Source organism: Malania oleifera, chromosome 4, assembly GCF_029873635.1.
Source record: "Malania oleifera isolate guangnan ecotype guangnan chromosome 4, ASM2987363v1, whole genome shotgun sequence".
NCBI classification, from domain to species: Eukaryota; Viridiplantae; Streptophyta; class Magnoliopsida; order Santalales; family Ximeniaceae; genus Malania; species Malania oleifera.
The window spans coordinates 116231203-116257264 of record NC_080420.1 but is presented as its reverse complement, the minus strand read 5'-3'; the positions used below and the strand labels follow the sequence as shown (position 1 = coordinate 116257264).

Genomic DNA, 26062 nt, shown 5'->3' with positions numbered 1-26062 from the left:
AGTCAAGTTTAAGGGGGGATGTTGGAAATTAAACTTGACTGAAGATGGCTGGTAGCCCACCATTGTTGAATTTTCTGGAGTCGGCAGACAACCTACTCCACCTACCAGCCCACCTTCATTGAAGATTAATTCTCACAATTGTTGATTATACTGTTGTATGATTTGCTATAAATAGATGTGTGTGGGCAATAAACTATTGATTATACTCTAAGGTTTATTGCCTTAGAGTTTTAAAAAAACAATTAGTGAACTAAAAATATTCTGTATATATAGTAGGCAATAAACCTTCAATATGAACAATCATTTTAGAACGATCATTTTAGTTTTTTCATTCTTTGACTGCTCTTTTCACCTCCCAAAAATAGAGGGATTTGTTCTTGCGAAATTTTTTTTTTTTCAAATTATTGGGCGCATGAATAATAACAACCTCTAATTAACCAAATCAAATAATACTTGAAAAACTTTATCTTCAAACCTAGTGGGTTCAACATTCTCATACTTTTTATTTTTATTTTTCTCGAGCTATACATTTTGACAAATCTATAACTTGCGGTTGAGCAAAGAAAAGAGAAAATGAGAGACTACATGTTCAACACTTTTTATAATAGTTCCAATTTACACACAAAGAAAATAAATTACGCATATTTTTATATAATTATAGCTAAAAGATTATTTTTTATTCGTTGAATTCTCCTTTCATGAATAATTTTGGATGATACCATTCTTCATAATTAATCAACAAGGACATATAAATTCATCTGACATTCTTATTTTTAGTTTTTTTTTTTCTTTTACACGTCATTCTTAGGTTATCAAAGACATAGTGATCCAAATAAAAATCAGCAGCAAATGGGTTTTTCTTTTTGGAGTAATGATGTGAATTTGAGGAGATTGCTTGATAGAAAAACAATGCATATGCAGACATTGATGTCTTAGGAATTTGGGAATACCTTCCTCAATTATTTTCCCCCCTTCCCTTTCTTAAAGTTGAAGTCGTTTTGCTTTCTGGCTGCTACTACGCACCTCACATCCATATATATATCACAAGTCAACATTAAAGATAAAAGCTACTTTAAAGTAGCTCACCCCAAGATTCTCTTGTCTCACCTCGTGGAAATGCTTGCCCAACGCATCCATGGGCGCCTTGAAAAACTAAAAAGTTTAAAAGGTAAAGAATGCCGTATCACCTGTCTATTGGTTGGCAAAGGGCCACCTCTAGCCTCTAGGTCATATATATATATGTTTGCGTACATACCCATGTATCTATAAATATAATGATGTTTGGGTCTCTTTGGAGTCTGACTAATTAATTGAATAGCAAGTTCTTTCTTTAATTTTTTATTTTTGTTAACAATGAGACTGGTTCTAACATATATGATAGATATGTATCTGTATGTATTAGTGTACATACACATACCTTGGTATATATGTAATGGTATTTGAATCTTTTTGAGATTTGACTAAATCACTCTCTCCTTAATTCTTACCTTCGCCAAATAATGAGATGAATTCCGGCATCTGATCTATAATATGTGTGTGTGTGTGTGTGGGTACATATGTACGTATATAATGGCATCTGGATCTGTTCGTGAGGTGACTAATTGACTGCATAGAAAATTTACATGTTGAAGGGGAAGAAGACCTTGTTCACAATTCAAGTATGCTTAAAAAAGTAACTCTATTATATGAGAAGACATGTCTCATGACAAATCATACAATACACACACATACATCATACATCTTTTTCAATTTAAAGCTTTTGAGTAGGAGAAGCCATGCTGAGGCAAATTATCAAATAGGAAAGGTAACCACAAGGATATTATTTCATATCTTAACCAATGAAGTGAGAAGTTATATATTGAATTCTTGTCATTTTTGTGAGTTCAAAGAAAGCCTCAAAAGCACAAGGATACAGTATCAGGGGGGAAGAAGTTCGACTTTGCTTTGGATTAAGATATAATTAAGAAATAAAGTCTATCATATAAGAATGGACATGTCTCACAGCAAACCATATAGTATCTTTACACACCATTTACATAAATACATAAGAGACACATATATATATATATATATATATATATATATATATATATATATATATATGCCTACCATGTATCTTTCAGTTAACAACTGAGTGAGGGAGGCCATATTGGGGCAAATTATTAAAGAGGACAGCTGCCCTTAACAAAGAAAAGGGGACAGTTGGGCATTGGGCACAGATATAAGTGGCTCCACACCATATCCCCGGAAGTCCAAAATACATACACGCACAGGGCTGCCCTGGCATAGGGCCAAGCATACGTTTGTCTAGCTTGGCCAGCTGCCCATCATATCTCTCTCTCTCTCTCTCTCTATATATATATATATATATATATAGTAGGCCAGATTTCCCAAGCCATTCCACGACAAATTAAAGAGGAGTTTGGTGCAAGTGCCCTATAGTTGTCCTGAACAAATAGGGTGATTATTTATTTACTTTTTTAAAGAGTTCTTTTGAATTAAAGATTTTATTTGAAAAAATAAATTAAAATAAATATTTTTTTTAATATTATTTTCATTAAATATTATTAAAAATAAAAAATTTATTTTAATATGACTAATAATTAAGAAAAACTAAATATTAATGATGTGTGAAATTAAAACTTTGTTCATAGATCTAGTATATTTTTTTTCATTTTTTTCCTGATTTTTCTTGATAACCAAATATGAAAATATGAAATTCTTGATATACTTCCTTTCTTTTTTCTAGTATTTTTTGAGTTGCGTCCAATATATTCTAAGACACTTAAGACGGTTACAACCCTTCAGACCTTTACTTTCTTACCAAAACTCAAGAGGAAACTAGCTGCACTCACAAAAGCCAATCCTCTGAAGACTAGAATGGTTCATCGTAGCTCTGCCGCTGGTCGGAGTTGAGGATGCAGGTGGCAGATAGGGTTCAAGTCTAGGTTCCATTTGAAAGTGTATATTATTCACCTATCCTCAAACCCTTCAAGTTAAAGCCATTTTGCAGTACTTTCCTTCCTATTACTTGATGGGGTTTCTTTCTAAAGTGGAATCCTTAACTAATATTTAGGTGAGTTGGGTAATAGGGAGGTGGGTGGGCCCCATTTATTAGATGAAAGAGAAATATACAGTACACTCGGGCGCGATTAAAGTTCAAAATTTTCATGTTAAAGGTAGAAAGTTCTAATCTAAGTAAACTGAGAAAATATATGAAAGGAGAAATGTGATATCTTTAATCCAAGTCTGAGTCGTCATTAGTGCAATAGTGCAATTGAAAATAAAAATAATAAAGCCTTAATGCGAACAATCCTATTCCTCAATCAAAGTTAAAGGTTTTTACTTTTATTTTTATTTTTTCATTTTTAGATCATTTTTAGAGTTCTTGGAATATGGAAATAAAGAAATTGACATTTGTTAATAAATAAAAATTCGGAACATTCAGAAGATAGGGATCACCTATAAAATATCATAAAATTATGATATGTTTCAATAGACGAACGGTTGAATTGTGACTCATATTCAAAGGGTATACAGTTGAAGGTAGTTACAAATTGGTACAGCATATTATGATCGAGTCAGGGTGCAATGTAACTATATAAAATGTGAGTGTATTTTGAGATCTTCATATGGGGTTATATATACCCATTGTTGCCGAAGGTTGGAACCCTAAAGCAGTTTTTCATTTGATAGTGAAAATTGCACAGAGACTCTTTGGATCACGTAAATTCGTGTTCTTCTCTTTTTTGATTTTCTCTCATTTTTCGTATTTATTGTGTATATGCGCGCATAATCTTAGGACATAATTTCACAACACAAATATCACTCAAAAATAAAAATTAGCAAAAGCAAAAAAGAAAACATCCAGAACTTACTTAGTACCTCTTTCAATTCTTGTACAACATATCATATTTACATAATAAACTTACAAAAGTAATTTAAGAATATATGGTGTAGACTAGCATCATTCATGAATGTAAATAATTGTTTAAAAATCAGAATTGAAGATTAACACCAAAATTAATTAATCATTTCCTTTGCCAAAGGTCATCTCTCGTAAATTGCAATGGTATGGAGTTGCCTTTTGGGGCCAACCAGCAAGTTTACGGAGCACAAGGTGGCCTAACAGTCCTTCCGTTATATGAAATTTCGCGGAAATGTGGATGTGTTTGTCTTGTGGGAAAAAGTTAGAATGGAACAGAAAATTGGGGTGAGTCTGACGAGAAAAAGAATTCCCGAGATTTCCCCGGAGGCCCATCAAATCCCAAATCAAAGTGATGATTTAAAATCAAATTCCTCAAGGTGAAGGTGGTGGGCAAATTTCCAAAGTGGGGCCAATAGAATGACCCAGCAAGCCCCCATCAAACAAAGCTTGCAGCACGTGGCAGCATTTTCTCTCGTGAAAATAATTTTCCAGCCCTACCCATTTCGATTCCCGAGAAAATTCATGCGGGTAAGGAAAATGAAGTTGAAACATTGTCCACATGTTGAAGTTGTGGAGCAAGGAGAAGGGAGGAAGAAAGCAATAGGGAAGAATTATGGTGTAATAATTGTTATCTTAGGGTTGGGAGGAGGAGGAAAATCAAATTGTTAAACAAAAATATAGTGAATCAAAATTTGAATTATGTGCACACATATGTCATATAAAAAATTTTACATGAAATAAACATATAGAGTAATTTAGCAAGTTATGTGATTCAGGAAATATTCGTGCTTATGAAATTTCTATACGTAAATTTGTCCACACATAACTATATGTTTCGATACAAAATACATATTATTTTTTTACTGGTCTTTAAACCTTTGATCACCCTCTATTTAAAATTTTTCACTTACAAACTCAATAACCCGAAATTTGTGATAAAAACTATCAAAAATATTGAGAAAAAATGGAAATTCTATGCATGACAAATTATGAATGAAAATTAATATCATATTAGATTTATAATAACATTACTTCATGACATTAACAATAGCAAATAGTAAAAATACAATAACAACAATGATAATAAGAAGTTTTAAGTCCCAGGATCGATTGAATAATAATAATAATAATAATAATAATAAGAGGGGATAACCTTAGTGCTCGTCAAGAACAAACTAAAAATAAGCATTTTATTAAAAAAAATACTTTTTATAAGTACATATGTCAACAAATAATATTTGATTTGCACTTAAATAAGTAGTTATTTCAAAAAAAAAAATTTCAATTTACTATTATCTTAATAAAATAAGTATAACGAAACTTAGAAAATATTAAAGAAAGGAAAGAAAAATAGAAAGGAATTCTAATTTACGTGTTTGGATATAAAGGAAAATGAGAAAATATATATATATATATAAACAAAAATTTAATTTTGCACATCATTAACGTTTTTTTATTATTATTTTAGGTCGTACTAAAGGGTTTATCTAGATCAAGAATTTTTGTAGGAAAAAGAAAGAAAAGGAAAATGAGAATGAAACTCGTTTTCCATTGTATTTTTCTCTTTATATCAAATACTACTAAAAATAAAAAACTTATTCTAATATGATTAAAAATTAGAAAATTAAACATAAATGGTGTGTAAAACCAAAATTTAGTTCATTGATTCAATATATTTTTATTTTCTTTTTTAATTACTTTGATAACAAAACATGAAAAAATGGATTCATTTATTTTTTCCTTTCCCTCATATTTTCCAAATTTCAAAAAGATGTAAAACAAACTTTCATTTTTTATAGTATTTGATATATATATATATATATATATAATAAATAAATCTTCTCCTTATTTTTCTTTCCTTTTCTTTTCCCACGTAACCAAGCAAACCCTAATTATTTTAAACAGAGTGGCAGATGAAAAAAATTTGCTGCTATTTGTATTTGGCTATTTGCTTTCATGTGTTTCAAAGCATGTTTTAAATGAGACCAAGAATAAAACAGAAAAAAAATAGTTCAACTGTCTTTACAAAAGTTGTGCTGAAAAAAGGTCACTCTCCCCTAACTCACCATCACAACCACCACTAGTATCATTTCTTTATTTCTACCAACTACACCACTTTTATAGCCCCAGCAATATGAGAATACTTACAAATATAAAGAACAATTTTTTCACATAACATTTGAAATCAATATATTGTTAGATATGAATTCCAAGTATATAAGTCCATAACATTTCATCGAGTCTAAATATTATTAATAATTTCTGATTGGTCATTTCTAAGTTTTGTGCCGTTTATTTTATATATTTTTAAACTTCAAAAAAAAAACAATATAATAGCATGGAACATGGTAACATGAAAATATAAAAGAGAAAAGAAACACAAAAAAAAAATACAAAATAGTTTTGCATGCAACCTAATCAGTAGTTTATGTGAAAAATAAGATATGCAATAATTCATTCTTTTGCTTGACTAGTCCCACTCCTTTTGAACATAACCTAAATCAATCTCATGACAACGGGCAAATCAGAATGGGATTGAAAACTAGGTTGGCCCACAATGGAAGCCCAGTCCAGCCCAGCCCAGCCCAGCCCAGCCTAGTTAATTCCAATGCAATGAAGTTGGTTGGCCCAGTTATTGAGCCCATTCAAGCACAAGAAAATCTAAGACTCCCATGTACCATGGGGGATGCACACAGCACAACATGCCAATCAGATAGAGCAGATTGATTCCAGAAAACCTCACTATCCATGCAGTTTGGAGCAAATGAGTAGTTAAAAAGCCACTAGGCCCATTCAAATGTCTCCTAGCAGAGTTAGAACTTGGGAATGGGAGGAAGTGATGTAGTGATGGATTATAGACAAACTCATTGAATTTGTGTACTCTACTTACGAATATAACTAAGTCAAACTTATCGCGAGCTACTCAAACTCAACTCATCCCCTAACTCAATTTGACTCTATACTAAAGTTTGAGCTATTAGAATATTTTTAATGGTTCTAGTTCAAATTCAGTAAGAGTACACTAGTCGAGTTTGGAGCCTATTCGAACTTTTTAATTTTATTATTTTTATATGTAATATAATATACATTATATATATATATATGTATTTACTATTAATTTATAATTAAGTCAAGCTCAAGTTTTATAAACTTATAGCTGAATCGAATTCAAGTGTAAATTTTTTCGCCTCTTTTTCTGGGCACATTCTATTGGGAATTTTTAGGGTTATATTGCTGTCTGATGTCCAAAGAGAATGAAGGCAGCTTTAATGTATTTGTGTTTCTTTGTTAGTTTTCTGTTTTTTCATCAAGAGGATTTCTTATCCTCCATTCTCTGTAATTATTCTTTTCATTAATGGATCCTTTTTTACTATCAGAGAGAACATTTGACAAAAAATAAACTAACCAGAGGGGATAAAAACAGCAGCTAAAGAACCTTGATTTTGTAAATGTGGAAAGAAAACAACCAAAGTAAATTAGAACTTTAACTTATATCGTCAACACCATAAAAAGCAGATATCCTTAAACCATCCATTAACACGGACCCATGTAATGTAATCCCAATACAGAAATCTGCATTCAAATGGCCCTAAGTCATGCCAAAAATGGACCAAAAATAATTAAAACTGAAAAAAAGAAAAAAAAAGAGCTGAGGTTAAAGAAGGAAAAAATGTAAGAGATGAATCTAACCTTAATTTCGCATAGAATTGCAGAAGGAACAAACACCAGAGACAAGGCGGCCTGCTCCCTCCTGAGCCTAACCCAAATCGAAACACAGACAGCGCAAATACTAAAATCAGACCAGTCCTTAGTAGAATTGCTTTGTTGGCTATGTTGCATGTTATATGCATAGGAATATATGCTGCAGGACAACTTAAAAATATAGAATTTTTCGAAAATATAATATAAGTAATATATATTATCAGGAAAAATAGTACCACAACAATTTTGTTTGAGAATGTGTGCATTTCCCATCAAAGGTAGTAATAACCGTCAGGTGAATTTAGTGGGCATGGCTAGTTTTGTATGGTGATTGTGGTTTGACCCTGTTTGGTGAGATGGAAAATCTGGGCAGGGCTGGTTCTGGAGAGTCCACTTGGACAGCTTCACCTTGTCTGAATGTGTTCGATTTCAAAACTAAAACAGAAAAGTCACGAACAGAACTCTAGGCAAATTTAAGATCAGACCATGCTACTTCCTTAAACATACTCAGGTCATCAAAAGATTGGAAGATACTAATTTATCAAACAATTTCAGAAAGCAGACCACTAAAATATTCCAAGGACAATGTAGGAAGTTCAAAAATTTTATATAAAATATCTAAGCACATAATACCATGCATTATAATGCATAGACAGCTTACCATCTCATCTTTGGAGTCTCTATAAGCATGGATTTGGAAAAAAAAAAAAAAATCAGACAGCTCTTCAAGTAAAAGGATGAGAAAATCTAAAACAAAAATAAAATAAAGCAAAAACTGCCATAAGGAGCTGACAGACCACATATATAATATAGGGAAGCATCCAGTGAGCTCAATGCTCTATTAACAACAGGTATAAAATATAATATCAATTAACTATCATGAACCTAGGGTAGGTTACGACTAAATAATTTTGAACTCACAGTAAACCCAAGCCTAACTTGAAAGAAGGAAGTAATATTCTATGGTATCCTTGGTTGCTGAAATTACATATTGGGGTTTAGATGTAAATTATAGATTAACAAAGTCAAACGAAGATAAGAGTGAATCTTAAATCTTGATGCGAACACGAGTAAGCTATTCAAAACAAAAAAATACTACTAACTTTGGAAAAGATCTATTCTCTCCTCATTAAGACCTTCTATACTATTAATGGGCCAATAACCCAGCATTCCATGCCTAAAAATGCAGGCCAGCATTCTGAAATGTTAATCAAATCATACCGTCCAACTCACCTAACATTGATGTTCCTCTAAACAAAATAAAAAAATACTGTTCAGCACACAATCAACATGATCCACATGCAATTTGTGGAAGATTTGCTTTGGACTTGCACTATAGTGCATGGACATCAAAAGGTACATACTTCTATAGTTTTCACACAGCTACAGCATTACCACAAGTAGGCTTGATATATTTGTTCAAGTAGATCAGTGACCTAATTGTAATCGAACATTTATGCTTTTATATTATACATCATCTCACACTACCACTAATATGGTTTTCCAAATACTACAAATACAATAAAGCCAGCCCAATCATTTTGCACTAACCATGTGATGTAGGGGCAGCATCAAGGATCTGCAGCCCGGGAGAATTTAGAAGAAACTGAAAATAACGAGGAAGAGAGGAGATACAGAAAGAAACTCACGTTCACTTCAATTCAAATTCAACAATTGCTTACAAATAGCTTTCACACGCTATTTATAAGAAAGCCTCTTCACATGGAAAATTTCAAATAAACCCCTAAAACTACATTGCATTACAAACATACCCTTAGAATACACAAATACTACAAATAAGCCCCCAAATACACATAATACTCTGCTAACTAAAAACATATAATAAATTACTAACTAAACCTAACAATTCCTTGACCCTACTCTTCTTAATTACTTCGCAACAAGGACCTTCCCAAGGTCTTGCTTTTTGTCCTACATCAACTTTCCCCCAATTAGAAAAAAAAAAATCCAGCCTCAAATTTTGAAATGTTGGAGGATCAGAATTAAGAAACAAACTTGGATTCTTTGAAAGTCAGTGCTAGAGCGATACAAGAAACCACAATCCTTTGGCAGCATCATAGACTTGAATTGAGGGTTGACATCAATAAACACATCAGAATGACAAACTCAACAATAGGAATGTTTGAAAGACTTTGAATGTCTTCAAATACATGCATTTTCTTCCTTCCAATGTCTTCAAGTTGAGTAACTCTAATAGATTATTTGCCTTGGTTGGTTAGTTGGTTGGTAGCGTGGGCTTCAAGATGACCTTCTTACCATTATAGTGGAAGACATGCGTTCTCATGTCCATGAGTCATATACCCAAATCATCTAACCAAGGAGTATATGGCCAATGTTCATAGGTTTGATATCACACCAAACATTATTAGAACATTCACCCATTTTGATAGGGAACCAAACATTTTTCACAAACATATAGTAGACCAACCCAAGACATCTCATAAGACTCTGGATGAGGTTCTGGATGATGCTGGATTCGAGTGACTCCATTTGTAGAAGCCATGTTCATAGGGCATCATCCATCAATGATGATTTTGCAAACATTTCCTCCACAATTGAGAAAGGTGCGGAAAAGCTTGAAATTGTGACTATGGTATGATAAATGGCATTCCTTTGTCCAATAATTTGACACCATATTGCTGGATTTATACTTATATACACTGCAACTATGTATCACCAAAAGCCCTTAACACAATTGCCAACAATTCTCAATCTAATCATGCAAACCACAAACTTCACTTTCAATTTCTTAAGAACAATCTTCAAGTAAGACAGCGTTATAAACCACTTACAAATGGCAGCAATTTGGTCTGATTGTTGAGGTTAGCAATCAAATCTCTGGGCTTTCAAATCAAGTTATATCACTTGGCAGCAAATGGCAGCAATTTTGGAGTTTGGGTCTTCATTTTGTATTTGTAAGAATTTGAATAAAATTTAAATTTCATACTGCATTTATCAAAACCCACATAAATTTAAATCCAAGGCCCAAAATCCAACGTCATTTGTACCCAAAAAAAAAAAAGAGCCTAAAATCCAAACTCACACACAGTCAAATGGATATAAATAATTCATAACCAAAAGTACAGCTTACATATGTACCTGCATATATGATCAAATGTGTGTGTGTGTTTCTTTATTGGAGGTTACAATAATTAGAAATTGAGATAAATTAGAGGTTCCAACCATCAAAGGGGTGAACAGAAATTTGGGATGGGGTTGGACACTTGGACTACCATTTTGTGTATTTTGACCTGATGGACCTCCTAACTGGCAGGTGAGAGAGAGAGAGTGAAGGGGAGACAAAAGAGCCAAAGCGCTACTGCTTCCTCATTCTGAATCCCTTCTTCACTACTCCTGCCACTCTGTTTGAGTTCATCCCTCTCCCTTCTGTGTGTGCATGCATGTGACATAAGGAGTGGCAGTGTGTGTGCCTGCATGTAACATGTACTATGCCTTTCATGTGTGCAAGCATATGGGCATAAATGAGTGAACATGAATGTTTATGCATGCAGGTATGAGTTTGCATTGATATGTATATTTGCAAACATGGGCATGTTAACAGGCCATATGAGAATACATGTTTAGATGCGGGTATGCATGTGTACAAATGAATGGGGGCATGAATAAGCATGTTTATATGGATGAGAACATGAATTTATGAATGCATGAGTAGGCATGATGAGTTGCATGTGCATGTATGCGAGTGTTTAATGTTTATGCATGTCTAAATAGAAGTGCATGAATGCATGGGTATGTATGAATGTGCATTTAACTTTTAAGTGCAGTTGCATGACATGCATGTGAGTGTAAAATAGTGCATGTATGTGAGTATGAATATGAATTAGTATGCATGGATATGTGGGAGAATTTGCATGCATGAGTTCAAATGTGTTCATGGAAGCGCATGTTTATGAGCATGGTGAATGAACATAATGCATACATGTGAATGTAGTTGATAGTTTACATGTATGTAGATGTGCATGGATAGGTGTGGAAGTATGGGTAAATACATGCATGCAAGCATGAGTGTGTGAGTGTGAGCCAGCTTGTGAGGATATGATATGCATATGATAATGTGCAAGGATGTGTGCATACATTCATGTGTGTTTGCATGCATGCTTGGGTAGGTTGATATACATGAACCATCTTGTTCAAACAAGCCATCACCATCTAATACTTGTTCTTGGGAGAACACATGCAGAATAGACTTTGTTCTAATGAAGAACACCCATCCATTGCCTGTCCCAATGGAATGTATATCAAAAAGATCATATAACAGCTTGTGCATGTGGCCAAGTTCTTCTAATTGTTGTGTATGAACACATGCAGAATAGACTTTGTTCTAAGGAAGAACACCCATCTATTGCCTGCCCCATGGGAATGCATATCAAAAAGATCATATAACAGCTTGTGCATGTGGCCAAGTTCTTCTAATTGTTGTGTATGAATACTGCTTCTTCAAATTGTTGTACAGTCATTTGTACAAAGTGCATTTGCGAATGAAAACAAACATTTATCTAGGATGTAAATTTTATGTAATTTATATAAAAATTCCTTCACAATCAATAAAAGAATAATTTTTGTTTTGATTTAAGTCCATATTATCTTGTAAATTTAATTATGTAGTGAGATGATACATAGAAAATTTCTTCATAGTGCTTTCCGTATCAATAAAGAAATAAGGTCATATTTTAAATTTCCAATCATTTTATACCAGCCATTTCTCTATTTTACATTCTGAAATTGACAGCATGGCATTTTCAATTGGGCATATCATGAACATAACTGGTTACACCCAATTTTTCAATTTTGAATTCATTTTCTGCTTTTGCCAATGAATGTAAACACAAGCATTCAGTTGTAATATCCACTTATCAGCTACATGAACCAACCGAAACCAGAAAAATTATGTACATGAGGAAAAAGTGCTTCAGTCGTTAAAGCAGAATTGACAAGAGATGCCATACAGAATGGGTCTGCAATGCAGTTGTAGAATATCAAAAAGTACTACACTATATGTAAATTCCATGAAGTAAAGAGCCTTGCCTCTCAAATTGGTCAAGAGCGATCCGGCATTCAGCCATGCTCAATTGAAAATATCCCTTATAGAGTCATCTGCGTGAAAACCAGAGAAAATGTCCTATATATATCACTAATACCCCCTTCTTGGATAAAACCCCACCAAATGAAACTAATTTCCAGTAAGAATAATTTGATTTGAGATCTCAGGTTATTGTAGAAAATAATGCCAAGAAAAGCAAAAGATTTTAGTATAATTTTGGATGATTTAGCTAGAACAACCTTACCTTGACCTGAAACCTATGGAATTTATATGCTTGGTACTGCTGCTCTGCAAATTGAAACATCAACCACAAGTTCAAGAGACAGAGTAAGTCACAAGAAAAATTAAAACATTAAAGATTGAAAAAAAAAAAAAAAACCCAACTTGAAGTGTGTCAGGATCAGCTACAGCTAGAGAGAGAGGAGAAGAAGAAGAAGAAAAGAACATATCTGGAGCTATGGCAAGCTGCAGATCGAGCTTCAACTATGGAGATTGAGATCATCGCACCAGTGGTGGCAGATTCAGCTGTGTTGAGCTGCAGAGGAGCTTCTCAACCATTAAACCGTGAGTTTTTGGGACTGGAGGCATTTGAGTTTTAAATTCATAGGTTGGTAGGAAGCTTAGAACTCATGTGTTTGTACTCTCAAAACCCAGTGTCCTTGATACAAGTTTAAACAGACAGAGCTTCGAATAGGCAGATACATGGCAGACAGTGAAAGCTTTAGCCACTGAGACCTACTGCTGTTCCTTGACTGTTCAACTGTGAGAGATTGCATGCCTTTGAAATGCATTTTAGTTTTAAATTCATGGGATAGGTAGCTTCAAACCTATGTTTTTGTACTCCCAATATACACTCTGTATTTGATCTCATAGTTCAAAGAATAAGATTAAATCCAAACAATCTATTTGCATTTGGACTCTCCAAATTCACATACACAGGTCCAAATTCGGCTTCCCAAGCAGATCATATTTAGACATATTAAGGGAAATGAATGTCTTGCACGAGTTAAAATTTTAAAAATAATAAATTATTTACCATTCTTCATGTAAGTGAATCTCCAAAACAGCATACCAATAAATGTGAGACCAGCCCTGGCAGCAATTTTCATTGCAAAAATCCACCATCCCTTAGTACAGCAATAAGAGAAAAATAAGGATGGAGGAGATATTAACGAGAAGCATATGCACAGAAAAATTGAAATTCTAATTTGAGGAATACAAAAGAAGTTTTCTCTTTAGCTTAGGCATCAAACCACCATAATCAGGTCTGACTTTTTAAATAATCATGTGGAACTTAAGTATGAAGTCATCTTTTCCCTGTCCGACAGTTGAGGATTCATTGATGGATGCAACGTAATTCAGCCACAATCTTCTCCCTGAAATAAACTCATACAAATTATAAGAGCTCACTCAATAGTGATAGTTGCTGCAGTGTACACCATGGTTTTAAATAAAGGCCGCAACCGTTACGTAACGCCGTTACGTAACGATTTTTTGGGTTACCGATACCGTTACACACCGCGAAATTGGTGAGAAGAAAAATCACGGCCGTAGCAGCCGTTACGGACCTCGACCGTTACATAAAGGCCACTATGGCCGTTACATAACCGCTATAAGACTTACACCAAAAATTTTACTTTATTTTTTACTTTTTCTTCTCACTTTTTCCCTCTCTTTCATAAATCATTCTCAATATACCATGTGGCGAGAGGGGGGAATGATTATAATGAGGATGACAATGATACAAAATTTACTATTTCTTTAAATAATCACAATAGATGCATTAATTAACAATTTGAAAATAATAGTTAGGAAAATATTTTATTTTGATATTGTAATGTGATATTTATGTTCTATATTTTTCAACTTCAATCATCTTTCTTTTCTAGCTATTTTATATTTGTATTATTTGTATGTCTTATGTGTCTAATAGATTAATAAAGTGTATAATGTATTTTGTTCTATTAATTAATTTAGCGCACATAAGAATTTATTACAAATAAGAACAATAAGAAGTATTAATACACACGCACGTAATTTTTCTATTAATGGTGGTTTAAAACAAATGTAAACTTGTTGCCCTTACCAAATAACTTAGTTACTCGAACTAAAGGATCCAAAATACACAAACTCTTTCTAAGTAAGGCTAAAAGCTTAAAACATACAAGTACGCTAATATGCACAAAGTTGTAAGTGCTTCAAAAAAATTCACAGCCGTTACACCCGCTTCCCGTCATGTAACATCCGCTACTCCCGCTTCCCGTTACACCCGTTACCGTTACGTTACACTGCCCACAACCGCGATTTAAAACCATGGTGTACACTGTCCAAATGTTCCAATATATCAAGAAAAACTCATTTAAAGGATCATAGGACGCAATATATGGCTCTGTTGAAAACCTACCATTATCTGAACATTTCCAGAGATTTTGTGGATGCATCCCAAATCAACATGTGTAAACGTGAGTGAGTGAGTGAGTGTGTGTGTGTGTGTGTGTGTGTGTGTGTGTGTGAGTGAGAGAGAGAGAGAGAGAGAGAGAGAGATTCCGATTTCAGGAAAAGCAGTAATTCTCCCCACTGATTTCAAGAATTCCCCTTTAAGTCAGAGCTAATGCATGAAACTGACTTTTATCTAATTTTACAACCCTAGCAAAAGATCCTTTTATTTTTCACCAGATAAGAATGAAATCCTAGAGTCCTAGATGCACCTCAACCCCACCTTACTCCATCCTTCCTCACTTGGGCTCTAGTGGCATCCCCCGACCATTTATAGGGAGATGTTAAATAAACCAAGACTAGGGATACAGCAAGTATTTCTTATGCTTAGTTCCTAGCATGCCATGATAACACACTGTAAAATTACATCTGAAAATTTTCCAAACGGATTCCTTTTGTTTTGCTTTCAACATCTGATATATTGACAACCAAAAGAAAATAATTTGCTTCATCCTGTAGTGTAACTTTAGCCTACCAATAGAATGCTCAATAATACACTAAAAAATGCTGCTAAAAACAACGGTAATTGAACTTTGTATAGTAAAATAAATTTATCGAATTTCAGACTAAGAAGTTCACGATATATAAAGCAGTGAATACCATATTGTTCAATTCCCACAATCTGCAACTCTGTTCCACAACAGCCCATAGAGCTTGGTGGTTGGAACTTTACACAAAAGATACAAAACTGCAAATGGGAAAATCTCATTGTATCCCATCGAAGTTTAAAGCAACGATAATATCACCAATAATCTCCACAAGAGCATTTGCCATCCTTGAAATGATGGAAACGTTTATTGTCCCTAACAATCAATTCCCTGCCGACAATCTTGGACATGATCTTGATGGCATTGTGACAGTCGCCACAGACACGGAGGTTCTTGATAATCCTGAGAGGTGTTCTTGCAGGAGTACTGATGAGACCATATGCAATTGCCAAACGCTCACTGTGATACAACAAAGCCTGTTCCTTAGCCTCTTGATCAATGTCATGAAGAACATATCTTGTGTCCGGCACATAACGGGCTTCTTTTGCCAAGCTTTTCATTTTTTCATCATCCTTGTAGAGTGTTGGGTTCCGAAACTCAGCAAGTCTGTTCCTTCCATCAAGCATATTGATTGTAGAATACTTCTTTGGAGGAGGTGTAGGAATCTTATTTGCAGTTGCCTTTGAAGGGTCAAGAGTAACCAACATCTCCTCAGCATAATCTTCAATATCAATATCTCCATGAAATTTAGCATAATTCATCAGAGACTCCCAAAACACAGTTGAAACTCCCATGGGCAGATTCTCAATATACTCCTTGGCCTCGGCAACATGCCCAGATTTCCCTAAAACATCTAAAAGCCCCAAGTAATGCTCAATCCCAGGAGCAATACCATAGTCCTTTTTCATGGATTCAAAATGTATAAAACCTTCTTCAACAGTTTCTGCACTAGCACATGCAGCTAAAACAGCAAGGAAAGTGTCCTCATCAGGTGGCAATCCTAGCTTCCTCATCTCTTCAAAAAGCTGCAACCCATCATCTCCTAATGCATTTGCAGCATATCCATTTATCATCAAGTGCCAAGACTCCTTATCCCTATCAGGCATGTGATCAAACACCCTGCGTGCATCAACCATACTCCCACACTTCCCATACATATCAAGAACCTTATTGTTCAGCTGAAGATCACCCCTAAAGGTAGACCGCAAAAAGAAATCGTGAACTTTTTTTGCATCTTCAAGCACCTTCCTCTTTGCACATCCCTCAAAGAATGCAGAAAAACACAGAGCATCAGCTCGAGCCCCTTGTTCCAAAAACTCAATAACTTCTTTCATCTTTCCCTCTTGGCACAACCTGATCAGATCAGTTTCAGAAGGCAGACTTTTCGGGGCAGTTTTCTCCACAACCTCCCCCTGTTTTGGGTTCTCAATGGTCTGTTGATCAGGATATGCCCCATGAGCATTGTTCTGATCTTCTGGTCTCCACTGATTGGGGTTCCCGCGCTGCGGGTACCCCTGATTTTGATTGCTTAGTTGATTAAAACGCCCCAGTGGCGGTGGATAATTCTGATTCACAGCAGGATTTTGACCCTGATTCTGATTGCTTAGTTGATTAAAATGCCCCTGCTGCGGTGGATAATTCTGATTCACAGAAGGATTTTGACCCTGATTCTGATTGCTTAGTTGATTAAAACGCCCCTGCTGCGGTGGATAATTCTGATTCACAGCAGGATTTTGACGATGCTGACCAAAATTTGGATTACGTGAATCCCATTGATTAGGGCTCCCCCACTGATTAGGGCTTCCACGCTGAGGGTAGTTCTGATAGCTTTGCTCTTGCGGAGTCCACTGGCTAGGGTTTTTCGGGTCCTGAGAGTCCCACTGGCCAGGGTTCTGAAAAGCCCCGGGGTTTCCACGCTGAGGATAGTTCTGACTGTTCTGTACTGGAGTCCACTGATTAGGTTTGTTCTGGTGCTGAGAGTTACTAGGGTTTTGAAAAGAGTAGGGGTTTCCATGCGGAGGATAGTCTCCATAGTTCTGCTCTCCAGGAGTCCGCTGATTAGGGTTTTGGGGGGGTTGAAAGGCCCATTGAGTGGGGTTCTGAACAGCCGTGGGGTCAGAAGTCTGTGGAGCTCTCTGCCAGTCACTAGGGGCTGCAGAGGTGCTTAGGGTTTTGACGGTGGTTAGGGTTAGGATCTGGTTGTGCTGCGGGAAGAAGTGGCGAGGGAGCTGGAAGCGCAGCTTGAAGAGAGAACTGGAACTGAAGTTCTGTGCTCGTCTCGCGGCCATTAGAGACACCATTTTCTGAGCAAAAACCATTAACACACAAGAATGAAAACCCTAGCGAGCTTGTGTAGCTTCTGAGTTATTCAGCAATGGTAGGGTAAGAGAGCTCCGGTTCGCGTCTGGTTCACCCCAAAAAAAGGTGAGCAATAAATTACAAAAGATGAAAATTATTTTATCGTTCGGCCAAAATTATTTTATTTTGGGAATGTACTTTTTCAGGGTGATTTAGGATTATTATCCAAAATTATAAAAATTAAAAATAAGAAATAAAAATCAATTCGACTAGTGTTTTTAAAATTAAAACAAATTTAAAATATAATTGCTCATGCTCATTTTTGTTTATAGAGTCAAATAAAGATAAAAACATGAATTAATAATTATTTTATTTAATTATTAAAATTTAAACTTACTTTTTAGTGTTCTAACTCTAGCAGGGTGGCAAAACAAGCGGACGGGCGAGTTGTTAACGGGCCAGTCATAAAAGGGTCAATGTTAAATGGGTCACACATGCACCAATTTTAACCCGCCCGTTTAATAATTCACGAGTCAGCTGTTTAAAATATATAATTTATTTATTTTAATTTTTTAAAAAAATTTCATATAAAATGACATTTGTTTATCCTTCTTTCAATATATATATATGTATATTCTGGTTAGAGTTTATTGGTAGAAAGGACTCTAAATGAGGTATGACTTTTGACTTTATAAATATTGGCAAAGGCAAGATATGTGTAATAGGTAAGGGCTTTCAAACATAATTAATATGCATAACATCTCTCAAATTCAAATACACGGTTTCAATTTAATAATTTTGGGAAAGTGAATTTGAATTTACTTAAAATGCAAAGGTGGCTTCGGAAGTCCTAGACCTCAAATTTTCAAGATAAAATAAACTTAACATTTCTCACGCCTGTTCACCAATATCTGATACATGGCTCCTGCATTTTTTAGTTCGAAGGGCATTACTCAGTAGCAGTACAGCCCCCTCTCGGTGATAAAAGATGTTTTCTCTTCGTCAGCTCGATGCATTGGGATCTGATTGTATCTCGAGTAGGCATCCATAAAGCTGAGGAGTTCGTGTCCGGAAGTCGAATCCACTAGCTGATCGATTCGAGGGAGAGGGAAGCTATCCTTCAGACATGCCTTATTTAGTTCTATGAAGTCAATGCAGGTGCGCCATTTTTCGTTCGATTTCTTCACTAAAACCACGTTGCTTAGCCATTCCAAGTAGTTTACCTTCCTGACAAAGTTGGCTTGGACCAGCTTCATCACCTACTCATCAATTACCTTGATTCGCTCCATGGCAAAACTCTTTTTCTTCTATTTCACAAGTCGGTGGTTGGGGTCAACCTGCAACCTGTGCTCTATGAAGGCAAGATCAATGCTCGGCATGTCTTCGACTGACTAGGCGAACACATCTACGAATTCGTTCAGCAATTCGCTTAGCTCGGCTCTCAAGGCGTTAGGTAGGTGACTCCCGATCTATACGCACCTCTCTTGGTGGCCATTTAAAGGTATGCGCATGATGTCTTCATCCACTGTGCTAATTTGGGGGTATTCCCCCCTTACCTCTAGGTCTTCCACAGTTAGGGTTTCTCTTACCTCCATCTTTCCTTTTAGGGCCATTATGTAGCAGTTCCGAGCTGCTGCTTGATATCCCTTAACCACCCCTGTCCCGTGTGGAGTATGGAATTTCATCTTAAGGTGGGACGTCAATGTTATAGCCCGAACTGCATTAAGCAAAGGTCGGCCCAATATGATATTGTATGCTGAAGGTCGATCGACCACCAGGAACTCTGTCCGAGAAGTAACTTGCTGTGGGGTCATCCCCATTGTTACCAATAGTGTGATCGTTTCCATGGGATGGACTACATCTCCACCGAACCCAACCAGGAGGGTTGAGATTGGTTAGAGTCGTTCCTTACCGATCTTCATTCCCTCAAGTATTGACCAGAACATAACGTTTGCCGAGCTCCCGTTATTTGCCAATACGCGTCTAACTTTGTAAATTGCCACCAGTAGGGAGAGTACCAAGGTGTCGTCGTGTGGCTATTGTACTCCTTCTTCGTCTCCGCTATCAAAGATGATATCATCATCTTGCTTGTTTTTTTTGCTACTTGGTTCCCCTTTCTCCGTTGAGAGTACCTGTTTAGCATACCTTTTGCGAGCACCTCCGCTATCTCCTCCACTAACGGATCCTCCGAAGATCACCATAATTTCCCCTATGACATGTTCTTCTTTTTCGTCCCCTTTGGGTCTCCTCTGCTTGCGGGGTTCCCTTTGTGGATCTTCTTTCTTTAGAAATCTTGACAGGTATCCCCTTTTTATCAAGGCTTCAATCTTATTTTTCAGCTAAATACATTCGTCCGTGTCATGCCCATAATCCCTGTGGAATTGACAAAACTTGGACATGTTTCGTTTATGTAAAGGGGTTCACATGGGTTCAGGCCATGAGACATAGTCCTTTTTCCTTATCTGCATCAGTACTTCAAAATGCGGCACATTTAGGGGTGTATAGGTGGAGAACTTACTGGGTTGCCCTCTCATCCTAGGGCTGGTGAGCAGCGCACTAGTCTCTTGTCTCTTTATGGATCTAAAGGATTCTCCCATCTCCCGACTATTACCTTTCCTTTTCAGCTTGATGCAATTTCCCCTGGTGTCCATCATCTCTTCTAGGTTGATGTACTTTTGCACTCGAGCCATCAGTTCTCCCATATCAATCGGCGGCTTCTTCTCTAAAGAGTACAGGAAGCTTTTGGGCTGAAGGGTCGTGGTTAGAGCTGTCAAAGCCACCCCCATGTCTAACTTGCAGATCTCCAGGGTCACGATGTTGAAGTGATGCATGAATTTCTTTAATGTCTCCTTCTCTTCCTGGACCATGCTCATCAGGTGGGTTGTGGTTTTGACAATCCTCAGACTACTGAGGAAGTGGCCGGTGAACAGCTGCTCCATCTCCGAAAAGGAGACAATCGATCTAGGTCGCAGGGTCCGGTACCAATCTTTGGCACTACCTTTAAGTGTTGTGGCAAAAGCTCGGCACATAATGGCATCAGGGGCGCCTTGCAACTGCATCAACACCTTGAAGGTATCCAAGTGGTCGATTGGATCGGAGAGACCTTAGTACCTTTCAAAAGTAGGCATCTTGAATCTGCTCGGTAGTGGGACCTCCATCACTTCTCTAGTGAACGGCGGCTCTGAGGACTTTAGAGATGCTTCCCCATAGAAAAGGTTGGTATTGCCCTCTTTCATCATTTTTTTCTATTTGATCAATTTTCTTGATCCTTTCCTCCAGCTCCAAGGACCTTTGTTGGTTGATATCTACGCTATTTGCATCTTCTACCTTCTTGATCGGGAAGGTTTTATCCTCACTCTCCTTTGGTTTATCTACTTTCTTAGGTGGATCGGGACTCACCTGTTGTTGATGGGGGACATGTCCTTCCTGACTCTTTTGTTGTAGGAGTAGGTTGAACATATCCTCCATTTTCTTCTGGAAGGCAAGGAACTCTTCTCTGGTGACTCCTGAGGGTTCTACGGGTGTGGAGTGGATGGACTGGGGAGACTCCTTTTTGGCAGGGCCAGAGTTAGAGTCGTGTGTGGTTGGCATTTTTTGAACGTCAGAGGTCGAGAGCAAGATGAGTGCCTCTCTGAAGCAATTCCCACATACGGCGCCAACTGTTGCGGGATAAAATCGATGATGACCAATAAGACTGCTCTCAAATCTCCGATGACCTGAAAAGGATAGAAACAGAAAGGCTTGGAGGACTCGGGCTGTACTCCGGGGGATCACTCTGATGCCTAAGTAAGGGGAATGCTCTAGAGAGGCTGAATGCAATAGTGGAATGGGTTGTATGACTTACCTTAGCCTCTTCCCTAAATCCCTTCTTATAAGGACTAGAGTTTACCCTTGGGTTGATCCGTTTTTATTGCGTGGGGGCGTGAATCACTCCTGGGTCACAAAGTGTCTGCGCACATCACTCGACTATTTAAGCCACTAGCATGGATCTCTCCTCCTTTTTATTGGCTTGGAGTTGATTGCTCTCACCAGAAGGTTTGACTTGGGAGGTGCGGGCTAGGTGTTAACTCGCTCTTATTGTAACGACCTTAAAAAAAATCTTAATATAAAATAAAATATAATAAATAGAAAAGACAACCCGAACCCGTGGGTAACGGGGACACCTGTCAATCACAACGGAAACCTAAGCAGCAGTAAATATAAATCACATTCTCAAAACCATAGAATACATAATATACCTAATACTAGAGTTCACTACATCACCAAAATAATGTATTTATATACAATCTTCAAAACATCAAAATAACTCTAGGATCATACAACAAAATCAATTGATCCTAGATCAACGCTTACCTTTCTAGTAGGGAAGCTCAACTCACTCAGGGGCGGCCCTGACCCACCGGTCTCTCTGGGTTTCCTGAAAATCATTTAATGTTCAGGGGTAAGACACTTCTCAGTAAGGGAAAATAAACTAAATACAGTTATGTGGCAACATGAATATTTAGTGCAGTTATACATACTCAATACATTACATATATCTAAAAACATACATCATCACATGGTGGAATAATCATACACTTTCATATTTGCTAATAAATCATATCGTTCATAAAACGTCTGTTATAACTGATAATACTGAAAACATACCCAGGATGAATAGTTAGCTAATGTCATGTATTACCCTTCATGACGGGTTGTGCAGCCCAAAGGCGAGACCCGACAATGGCTGGCCGACCACTACCTAGTCAAAAAATGTCTGTAAGTACGATGGGCCCGCCACACCCTAATCCGGACTGCTAGGTAAACGTCCACACTCTACTGAAAGTCACTTCGACTATCCATCTCCCACCCCCTCATGGGGTGGTTAACACCAATCTAATTATAGATATATGATATATAAGCTACAATACCGTGCTCCTGAACTGAACTAAACTAACATCCGGGTTCTGATAATATATAATACATGATATTATAGCATTTTTCATCATTTCATAAATACAGCCTCGTGCCAAAATCATTTCATATATACGGCCTCGTGCCGAAATCATTTCATATATATATAATTCTGAAAATAAATCAATTATCATGTATTTTCAACATCATTTGTACTGCAACATTTCATATTCCTGAAAACATGCTTTATTCGTAACAAAGTCATATCGTAATACATTTCACGTAAAGTAATATTCATGCCACACATTTTCTGTATAAAACCATATATTGTATTCTAAAATCATAATTTCTGACATCTCATACATATATATACATTTCAACATAATAGCAGTATTTTCCTAAACGTGCATTTCCTTTGTAATATACATATATAATACATGCTTCCCTAAAAATAAATTTACTCATACATAATAATAATTTGCATGGAAAATAATTGTTTTAGTTTATTCCCTTACCTGGCTATTGAGAAAAGCCCCTATAAATTTCGGACTCACACCCGTAAGATTTCCTAATCAATATCCTGAAAATGAAAACTCTCAGTACTAAACTTCAATATTTTCATGCGACTATCATTTCCTATAACTACAATAGGACCAAATTTGGCTTAAAAAGTCTTACCTCAACTCAGGGATGATTTTCAATGGAGTTCCACCGACGATCCGCTCCGGCAGATATGTAGAGAACTTTTCTAGGAGCGTTGTGGTGGCTTCAGATTGTCAATACGGCGAGCGATGAAGCCAGAATCAAAGAGAGAAGGGAGAGAAACCGAATGGAGAGTGAGATTTTTCTAAATTTTGACGTTTAAATCCGGTTTTTTGATATTTATAGGACTAGATTCGTCGACGAGATATGTCACCTCGTCGATAAGTCCTGTAGAAAGTTCATCGACGAACCTGCACCTTCGTCGACAAATTTCAGACTCCCCAAAATCCTCTCTCGGTATCTTCTTGTCGACGAATCCTGTCTTCATCGACAAGGTCCTCTTATACCCTCATCAACAAATCCCCTGTGTTCGTCGACGAGGCCCTGATGATTTCCCTTCCTCTTTATTATTTAAATACCATTATTATTCGGGTCATCACACTTATTGGCTGGTTTATTTTAGGCATATTTTTCCTTTCTCTCCCCCCCCCCCCCCAAAAAAATGGAATTCTTAATCCAAATGGAGCCTAAAAGTTTTTTATGTACGAGCTATGTACAATTATATATTGAGCCCATAGTGCAAAATTACGTCATGCGCATTGCATGTGCACTCTTAAAAATTTTGGATGGAAATAAATTCACAATATAAGTGTCGCAACATTATTGGTTTATTGGGTATCAACTAAGATGCAATCCCGATGCGATATCCAATATTTTATCCTATGGTTTAACTTTAAAATAGTGAGGTATCTTGTGGTTTCATTATTACTATTAAACTCCCTTGTGTTTTCAAAAATATGTAAAATAGTAACTCTATTATTTTTTTTATGAATAAGAGGTACTAAAAATAATAAAATAATCACAAAATAATTAATTAAATCAAAATATTAACTAATTAGATTACATCCCATACAAATTTTATGACTTAACTAATCCCAACAAGACCTTATAAGGTGAATATGCAAAGTGTAGATTTGACGTTTTCGTTGCTAGCAAAAAGGGAATAACCCTTTAACTTTTTACGAATACTAATAAAAATTAGTTAATATTCTATTTTGATTACTTTTTGTGCAAGTATTTCAATCTTTCTAGCATGCTTGCCCTATAAATTAATAAGTTATAATTTAATATAGTTTTCAAAACATAAAGATTTAGTGGTCATACTTTTAGTGCAAATATTTCACTCCTTCATTTACGCCTGTCAACATATCATTTAGGGCAACTAGGAATACCAAGTAAAAGCCTAACTAGGCTACAAGTGACCATTAGGCATGCTGATCACCTAATCACCAAGCAAGGCGAGAAGATCAAAGTGGACATCCAGGCAATGGAGATCGTGAAGTAACCAAGCGACAAATATCACCCCATTCATCTAGGATAATAAATAAACATTGGACAAGTATGAATGTTAACCGTAATAATTAAGAGTTTAATGTTTAAAACGGTTTTAATTTATGATATGGTTTTTGATGTTTAGAAATAATTGAATTTATGATTAGGATTTATAGCTTGAGTTTATGATTTGTAATCTTAGAATTATGTAAGTTTGACCCAAACTCCAAAGGAATAAATAGGGGTAGAAGTATCTTATAAGACATCCCTTAACCAATTTACACACATAATACAATTAGCACAATACTAAACGGACCTAGTGTCTTCTTCCCCTTTCTCAATCTCTCTTTTTCTCACTTTCTTCTCCCCTTATTCTCTTCCCTCTATATCTCTCCTAATCTCTTCTAATCCAAGCCACTTCACCTCCCTATCTTTTTCCCTCTCTCTACAATATCTATGATTCTCATCATCCTTATCTTTGCATCTCTGATAGAGATTAGCATAACGAGTCTATCTACAACCCATTTACCATCAATCCATATAAATCCACACAATCCCTTTTAAAAGATACATTGTGACGACCCGATTTTCTACCATTTTTTTCCAATACAATCATAAACAATAATAATCAATCATCTAACAAACATTTCTGATATCATATATCAACATGACCCCGCCCTAAGTGGGGTACCGAGAAATCTGTCCATCAAAACATACTATCCATGTAGCGAAATACATAAAGTGTCTGAGTCCCATATACAATACCAAAGTACAACCTCCACACATATACATATACATCCCCAGAAATCCATAAAATACTCTAGGGTTATACAGAACATATCTCAAACTCTAAAACACTTACCTTGAATACTAGGGTACTAGATCTCCACTATCTTGGAGCTCGCACCACTTGTCTGTCCTGATTTCCTGAAATGTTTAAATTTTGGGTGAGGCACCTCTAAATAAGTTGGAATAAATTATTGATAGTATGTGGCAACATGAGTTTTGATATATCATAACACATTCATTTAAGTAATTATATCAACTGATAAAAACATATGGATGTGTACTCATAATCATATAAACATAGTTTCACAAGCTTTCATTTCTCATATTCAAGTTCTAGCTCATGAGTATCCA

The 26062-nt window shown here is 36.1% G+C and overlaps 2 protein-coding genes across 2 annotated transcripts; both read right to left on the bottom strand.

The window, feature by feature from the left end:
• Positions 1–15794: 15794 nt before the first annotated feature.
• LOC131153360 (pentatricopeptide repeat-containing protein At2g15690, mitochondrial) lies at positions 15795–18145 on the bottom strand. The gene has a single exon (XM_058105627.1). It carries the CDS (start codon positions 18013–18015, stop codon positions 15952–15954), a length of 2064 nt encoding a protein of 687 aa, XP_057961610.1. The 5' UTR covers positions 18016–18145; the 3' UTR covers positions 15795–15951.
• A 2270-nt stretch (positions 18146–20415) lies between these two features.
• Positions 20416–21054, bottom strand: LOC131153950 (uncharacterized). The gene has a single exon (XM_058106395.1). The coding sequence runs from the start codon at positions 21052–21054 to the stop codon at positions 20416–20418; it is 639 nt and encodes a 212-aa protein (XP_057962378.1).
• Positions 21055–26062: the final 5008 nt, after the last annotated feature.